This window comes from Gekko japonicus, unplaced genomic scaffold (assembly GCF_001447785.1).
Source record: "Gekko japonicus isolate JY-2015 unplaced genomic scaffold, Gekko_japonicus_V1.1 scaffold6892, whole genome shotgun sequence".
NCBI lineage: Eukaryota > Metazoa > Chordata > Lepidosauria > Squamata > Gekkonidae > Gekko > Gekko japonicus.
Genome location: NW_015176650.1, coordinates 6,749 through 15,019, shown reverse-complemented (window position 1 = coordinate 15,019; position 8,271 = coordinate 6,749). Strand labels below are relative to the sequence as shown.

Genomic DNA, 8,271 nt, shown 5'->3' with positions numbered 1-8,271 from the left:
TAATCTAGTACAGCCGTACGGCACATTTGTGGTCAAGGTATTCCTTGTGCTTTGCAAGCTCCGAGACGCCTTGCACGCGGGTGTGTTTTTACCCGTGGCCCTGTCTGTGCCCTGTCGCCATTCCGCGCCCGCCCGGTACGCACCTTGTGATTATCCAGGGAGTCCACGTGGCTGACGATTTGCATGAGGTCCTCGGGGTAGATGTTGCTCACCCTCTCCTGCACAGAGCGAGACAGAACAGATTGTCGAGGTTACAACTTTGAGGGTGTGGGGGAGGAGGGAGAGGAACTGTGCACATTGCCCCTTTTAAGGCCTGCTCTCTATTTAAACTAGTAGATGAGAACAGAGCGTTCTTTGGTTCTTTTAACAAGGAGTCCAAGTCCTTCCTGCGGGCTTGTCGATCCTTTGTTTCGAAGACGCGTACCTTGTAACCCTTACCTCCAGGGTTTCGTAGAAAAAGCGGTGCAGGAGCTCATTAGTATAACTCATTAGCATAACTTATTTGCATATGTCACACACCCTGACATCATGGGAAGTGTGTCAGAAGGCAGCACCAACTGCTCAGGCTCCACTGGACTCTTTTGGATTGCTAGCTATTGGGGGGAGGGGGATGGGACGCGCAGATCTGCCCTCACAGAAGAGGGAGAGCTTGTACCTGAATAAACCTTGGCCTTAAAGGTGCCACTGGATTGTTTTGGATTGCTATCTTGGGGGGGGGGAGCTCTGCAACTTACCCGGCTGCTTCTTGCACCTTGTGGCCTGGGGCTGCTGGGAGCAGGGGGTGGGGCTTGTTGCATGTGCCCACCCCCTGGGCTCTTTACTGCCGGAGCTCCGCTCCTGTGCGCTCCTGCAGGGAATGACCCCTGCTTACCTCTACATGTACTCTCCTTTGACTTGTTTCTGTAGCCGCTTTTGGACTGCGCTCGGATTATTCCTGCAACTTTTTCAGTTCCTGCTTCTGCAAAGGGCAGGAATGGGCCAAAAAGGGATTGCCAGTGGCTAACCAGGAGGCGGGCAGGTGGGCAAAAGTTTCCTTGGTATAGTCCAGGGCAGTGTTCCCTCTAAGCTGAGTGAGTGTGAGCTAGCTCACAGTTTTTCAGCCTCCGGCTCTCACATCTTTGTCTCAGCTCAGGAAGGATGGCTCCAGAGCAAACTAACGTATGCAGTAGCCAAATCGCTCGCTCACAACTTTAATGCCAGGAGTTCACAAAGTAGAATTTTTGCTCACAAGACTGCACAGCTTCGAGGGAGCATTGGTGCAGGGAGTCCCCAAACTTTTTGAGCCTGTGGGCACCTTTGGGATTCTTAGACGGCATGGCGGGCGCTGCCACAAGACAGCTGCCTCAAAATGGCTGCTGCAGAAGGCAGAGCCAGCCACAGAATGGCTGCTGAAGGGTATCTTGGGTCACGTGGGGAAGGTCCTTGTGCTGTGGTGGCAGCTGCTACCTGAGAAACATTTTTTAAAAAAATAAAAATCTGCGCAGCCAATGAAGCCTTCGATGGCCAATCAGGAGCCTCGCTAGGCAAAAGCCCCACCTGTCCCCACCTACTTTCCAAAAACACTCATCTTTGTGTTTTGTGAGCACAGATCAGTAATCACGGAACTCAGTGTGCTTGCTCCAGAGAAATACTGTTCCTTAAACAGTGGGAGCAAGGGCCCAAATGCGGGTACCGGGGAAGATGTCAGCAGGTGTTATGGGACCCCCGACAAAGTTGGGGACCCCCGACAAAGTGGAACAGCTGCACATTCACTTCTGGAGTCTCCAGAGGAGCTTTGGGGGCATCCTCACGCTCAGTGCAGGGGGCTAGTTGAGCCTTTGGGAGAAAATGGACTCTGGGAAACACTGCAACTTCTACTAGCTTCCTCTAGCTCAGGGGTGTCAAACATGTGGCCCGGGGGCCGGATCAGGCCCCTGGAGGGCTTCTATCAGGCCCGCTGTGGAACTGGCTGTCTTCTGCTGCTTCTTTCAGTTCTGCTGCTGCTGCGTCATCGTAGGTTTGCAGCTTACAGCAGACTCAAGATTGCAACAGCACAGACATTTAGATGCAATAATTCAGAGCAAGAGGTATCAGTTATCAGACACTGTTAAATAAACGAAATATTGCAAGAGTGCTGATGTTTTAAGCATAATTTAATTTTGTAAACCCTTTGTGTTTGTGTCCTTTATAAGGTTTATATCTCCGTTACCTGGCATTACATTTTATGGCGCACATGGCCCGGCCCAACAAGGTCTCATTTATGTTGGATCCAGCCCTCATAACAAATGAGTTCAACACCCCTGCTCTAGCTGGTTGCACAGGGCCTAACACTACGGCTGAGACTCCTTCCTCCTCTAGAGGAGTCACCTCTGTAGCTGCTCCGCCCCCTTTGTCCTTCACCCTCTGAAGCTCTAGGGCTGTTTTCCCCAGATATGGGGGTGCGGCTCAAAGGAGGCACAGCCAAAGCAGAGTTTGGCACCACGTCTTCGACTCGAACGCAAGAGGACGGACAGCCGCAGACCCACTCACCAGCTCAATGTGCGTCAGCTGCTGCGCGAGGACCAACGGATCGCAGCAAACGCTCAGGATGTCCTTCTGCGACGACTGCGGCTTGGTTTTCAGGATGGCGCCTTTGTCGGTCACGGGTTGTCGGAACTTCTCCCGGATCTCCTGGTACTGGTTGCGGGCGGAGAGGGTCACCAGCAGGTTCTGGGTCATCTGGCTGATGATTTTCTTGACCGTTCCGTTTTCCTGGTGCATAAGGGAAGAAGGTGGTCTTGGTTGGATTGGTTTGGTGCCACGGTAAAGTCACGATGGCTCAGCTAAGGCAAGCGTCTGTTTTGAGGGATTTCAAAGTGGGATAGAGCGCTTCAACGCCGAACAACTTCATATGCTGACTAAACCCCATATTTTTATCCTGAATGTTGGTGAGCATTTGGTGGACACGCTCATTAAGCATTCTAGATGGCCTAAAGGTAACGGTAAAGGTCTCCCTTTCTCGAAAGCCAGTCGAGTCCGACTCTAGGGTTGCAGTGCTCATCTCCGTTTCAAAGCCGAAGAGCCAGCGCTGTCCGAAGACGTTTCCGTGGTCATGTGGCCAGCATGACTAAACACCAAGGTGCACGGAACGCTGTTACCTTCCCACCGAAGCGGTACCTATTTATCTACTTGCAATTTCTTGCTTTCGAACTGCTCGGTTGGCAGGAGCTGGAACTAGAGACGGGAGCTCACTCCGTCATGCAGCAACTCGGGTCTCGAACTGCTGAACTACCGACCTTCCACAGCCTGCAGTTCAGCGTCTTAACCACTTGAGCCACTGCAGTTTATTTGAGACACGTGCTCAAAACAAAGTGTGCAAAAACCAATGGGTTAACCGGGTCATCCCTTGACCTAGGTGGCCCAGGCTGGCCCAATCTTGTAAGCGCTCAGAAGCTATGCAGGATTGGCCCTGGTCAGTAATTAGAATTATAGAATCATAGAGTTCAACATGACCCGGAAGTGAAGTAGGCACATCAGGGTGATGCACTGGTTCTTGGGCAAAACCTCTATGGTAGAAGCTGATTCTACCATAGAGTTTTTGCCCAAACCCCAGAGCATTGCCCCAGAGTCCCCAATGTGCCTACGTCAGTTCCAGGTCACGTTGGAAGTCATGTGAGCATGTTGATGAAATGTGCAATGAAACTCCCAGCTCCCAGTAAGCCCGCCCCCTCAACTGGCCACCCAAAGGGATCTGGCAACCCGACTACTCATAGGGTGACCAAGTATGATAGCCTCAGTTTAGTCATAGAAACACAGAATCATAGAGTTGGAAGGGACCTCCAGGGTCATCTAGTCCAACCCCCTGCACAAGGCAGGAAATTCACAAATACCCCACAACCCCATCTTCCTCATGTTTAGCCGAAAACTCTTCTGATTTAATTTCAACCTTTTTGTTCTGGTCCGACCTTCTGGGGCAAGAGAAAACAACTCCGTACCATCCTCTATATGACAGCCCTTCAAGTACTTGAAGATGGTTATCATATCACCTCTCAGTCATCTCCTCTTCAGGCTAGACATGCCCAGCTCCTTCAACCTTTCCTCATAGGACTTGGTCTCCAGACCCCTCACCATCTTCGTTGCCCTCCTCTGGACATCTTCCAGCTTGTCTGTGTCCTTAAATTGTGGTGGCCAAAATTGGATGGGAGACCACCAAGGAAGTCCAGGGTCCGTACACAGAGGCAGGCAATGGCAAACCGCCTCTGAAAATCCCATGCCCAGAAAACCCTGTGGGGTCATCATAAATCATCTGCAACTTGACGGCACTTCCAGTTTGGTGTCGTGGTTAAGTGTGCGGACTCTAATCTGGGAGCACCGGGTTTGATTCCCCACTCCTACCCAGCTCCTTCAACGTTTCCTCATAGGATTCGGTCTCCAGACCCCGCACCATCTCCGTTGCCCTCCTCTGGACGTGTTCCAGCTTGTCTATATCCTCCTTAAATTGTGGTGCCCAAAATTGGATGGGAGGCCACCAAGGAAGTCCAGGGTCCGTACACAGAGGCAGGCAATGGCAAACCGCCTCTGAAAATCTCATGCCCGGAAAACCCTGTGGGGTCATCATAAATCATCTGCAACTTGACGGCACTTCCCACCACCAGCGGCTGGCAGATGGAGGTTTATGGCTGCTTTCCCAGTGTAGCCCTGACTGAACTCCTCCCATCTTGGCTAGTGTCGTGATGAGGTCATCTTCGGAGGCCCTGCTTTGATTGTTCCCACCATCTGAGCTTAGACGCGTGCAACCCGAGAAAGGGCCTTCTTGGTTGCTGCACCAGAACTTTGGAACTATGTCCCCAGCAAGGGGTCATTTCGTAGAAAAAGAGGTGCAGGAGCTCATTAGCACAACTCATTAGCATAACTCATTTGCATACGCCACACCCCCTGACATCACCGGAAGTGTGTCAGAAGGCAACACCCACCGCTCAGGCTCCACTGGACTGTTTTGGATTGCTAGCTATTGGGAAAGTGCAGATCTGTCCTCGTAGAGGAGGGAGAGCTTGTACCTGAATAAAACTTGGTCTTAAAGGTGCCACTGGACTGTTTGGGGCGGGGGGTCCGGGGGGCTCTGCAAGTTACCTGACTGCTTCTTGCTCTGATTGGGGGCTGCTGGGAGCAGGGGGTGGGGCTTGTTGCATGTGCCCACCGCTTGGGCTCTTTACTGCCGGAGCTCCGCTCCTGTGTGCTCCTGCAGGAAATGACCCCTGGTCCCCAGGGAGACTGGCCTTTTCTCCCTCTATTTGGTGCCTTCCGCCAGCGGGTGAAGCCCTTTTTTTGTTTTGTTTGGCATACCCCCAAGAACATTTGTTGGCCCTCCTCCCTGGTTCTAGGGCTGCCAGGTCCCCCGGGGGGCGGGGGATTGCCCGCTCTAGAGGACCCCAACCCGCCTGCCCGGATCTGGCTGCTGGGGGAACCCCGCCCCCAAAGCGCCAGAATTGGGCTGATGTGCCCGTGCCCCCACGAAGCTCCCGGACACGGAGCTTCGGACCCCCGCTGGATGCCAGGTAGAAACCTGGCAGCAACCCTACCTGGTTCTGGTGTTGTCTCTGGTGTTTCTGTCGAGCTATTTTACCGTTCTAAATCTTGTTTGCAATAGTTCGAATGTTTCTGTGCGCACAGCCCGATAGGATGGAAAGGCGGCATGAAAACATTTTAAATACATTAAGCCGGCCGAAGAGAGGGTCACGGTTTCCTGGGTCGGCACCGATCCTCCTTGCTGATTGAGATGTCAGTTGGGTGCATTGATCAACACGGACCTCAAACGCGGAGTCGTGGATCCTGGCGCGACGCCTCGCACTGCTTGTGCAGGCATGCCGCACCCCTTGATCTTTCTTTGGCATTCCTAACCGGGTTGAGACTGACAAGGACGTCCTAGGCGTTCTTCCCCCCTGGCTCCTGTGATCTCCGGCGTGCCTTCCATCTTTGCTTACTCAGGCAAAATCCCCGGCCATCTCACAGTATCTCCAGGCCAAATAAATAATGTCAGCATGATGACTTCTAGCACAGGTCTGCTAGCCTGTCTTTTTTGTCATCGAGAAGAGACTGGGGCAGCAGAGAAATCTTTTTCTTTTTATCTGTTATTCTGTTTGGTATGCTGTTGAATCCTGCCAACCTAGCAGTTCGAAAGCAAGAAATTGCAAGTAGATAAATAGGTACCACTTCGGTGGGAAGGTAACAGCATTCCGTGCGCCTTGGTGTTTAGTCATGCTGGCCACATGGCCACGGAAACGTCTTCGGACAGCACTGGCTCTTCGGCTTTGAAACGGAGATGAGCACCGCAACCCTAGAGTCGGATTCGACTGGCTTTCGAGCAGGGGAACCTTTACCTTTACTTTATGCTGTTGAAACACGGAGATCTGAGACCCCAAAAAGTGACAAGTGGAACAGTGAAGAAGAGGAGATTGGATTTATACCCCACCCTTCACTTGGAGTCTCAGAGCGGCTTAGAGTCTCCTTTCCCTTCCCCTCCCCACAACAGATACCCTGTGAGGTAGGTGGGGCTGAGAGAGCTCTGACAGAAACTGCTCTTTTTCAAGAACAGCTCTTGTCAGAACTATGGTTTGCCCAAGGTCATCCAGCAGCTGCATGTGGAGGTGTTGGGGAATCCAACCTGGTTCTCCCAGATCAGAGTCCGCGCATTTAACCACTGCACCAAACAGTGCCGCAGGAGAGAATGGCTTTGCCTCTCACCTTCATCCTGAATATCGGTCAAGGAAGTAAATAATGTGTATTTTGCTGTAAATAATAAAATGTGTATTCTGCGGTAAACAGCTCTGCTGTCAGACAGAAACTGGACAGGCTTCTCTTGGCGAGACCTTCCACATCTGAGTCTCGGCTGCTGCTCTCCAGCCTTTGGCTAGCGAAACACCCACACCCCACCGCTCGGGTCCTTTCCCTCCCTTTCCCTTTCCTGAGGCTGCAGGCTTCGCCACATGTACCAGGAAGTGCAGCTCAGAGCTCAGCTGAGCAATAGAGACGTTTAGGAAGGTTAAGACGTCAGACTGCAGACCGGAAGCCCGGTAGTTCGACAGTTCGAGACCCGAGTGCCGCATGACGGAGTGAGCTCCTGTCTCTGGCCCCAGCTCCTGCCAACCTAGCAGTTCTAAAGCAAGAAATTGCAAGTAGATAAATAGGGACCGCTTCGATGAGAAGGTAACAGCGTTCTGTGCGCCTCAGCGTTTAGTCATGCTGGCCACATGACCACAGAGAAGTCTTCGGACAGCGCTGGCTCTTCAGCTTGGAAACGGAGATGAGCACTGCCCCCTAGAGTCGGATTTGACTAGCTTTTGAGCAAGGGAAACCTTTACCTTAACAACACTGCAGGAAGCTCTTTGCGTCGCCTCCTTGTTTATTCATGCTTAGTTTTCTAGTCTGAAAGTCTGAAAGCAGACTCTTTGACGCCACGTTAAAAAGGTATCTGATGAAGAAAGCTTTGACTCTTGAAAGCTCAAAAAAAAAAAAACCAACCCAAATTAGGGCTGCCATTTCCATGTTGGGAAATACCTGGAAATTTGGGGGAGGAGTCTGAGAAAGGTGGAGTTTGGGGAGGGGAGGAGTTTCAATGGGGTATAATGCCATAGAGTCCACCTTCTAAAGAGTCAATGAAGATACGCTGTGAAGACCTTGGGTTCTGTTATTAGGGAGTCAACATGGAATGTTTCCTTCAAGAGTTGATAAGTAATAATTGATAAGAATTTGTGACTGTTACGTGCTCAGATAAAGCACATATTGTGAAACGAGTTGTTTACATTGCGCAGCATTCGTTCGCATGGGAGCGATAATAGAAGAGACTTTTCTACAGAATGACTACAGTAAATGATTTTGCAACGTATTTTTCTGACTCTCTGTTCATTTTGTCACGGATGTTGTTGTTGGATTTCCTCGACCTCCAGATGAGACCTGGAGAGCTACCGTTATTACAACAGGGATCAGCTCCCTTGGAGAAAATGGCTGCTTTGGAAGTTGGACTCTATGGCATTCTATAACAGTGAGGTCTTCCCCCCAAAAAACCTTGCCTTCCCCAGACCACCCCCCCCAAATCCCCAGGTATTTCACAACCCAGAGCTGGAAGCCCTAAAATCAGTACTGCCCTTGCAGCTCTCCTACACTACTTCAGTTTGGTTTGAAATTGGCCCCAGTGAGGGGAGGGTTCCTTGGAAACTAGGACTTTTCCTAGGGTTAAAGCCACGTCAACATTTCAGAGTGGAGTGAATTCCTCCGTCAGCCATCGCCCGCCAGAGGCAGCGAGGTGCTTGGGAAATG

The 8,271-nt window shown here is 51.5% G+C and overlaps 1 protein-coding gene across 1 annotated transcript in view; it reads right to left on the bottom strand.

The window, feature by feature from the left end:
• LOC107124155 (ras-GEF domain-containing family member 1A-like) overlaps positions 1-8,271 on the bottom strand; it is a gene marked incomplete at both ends in the record, with an annotated part of 12,581 nt that overhangs the window by 3,013 nt on the left and 1,297 nt on the right. The window contains 2 exons of the mRNA XM_015427544.1: positions 144-218; positions 2,509-2,730. Of these exons, the coding sequence (XP_015283030.1) occupies positions 144-218; positions 2,509-2,730 (297 nt within the window). The remainder of the gene's footprint in view (positions 1-143; positions 219-2,508; positions 2,731-8,271) is intronic.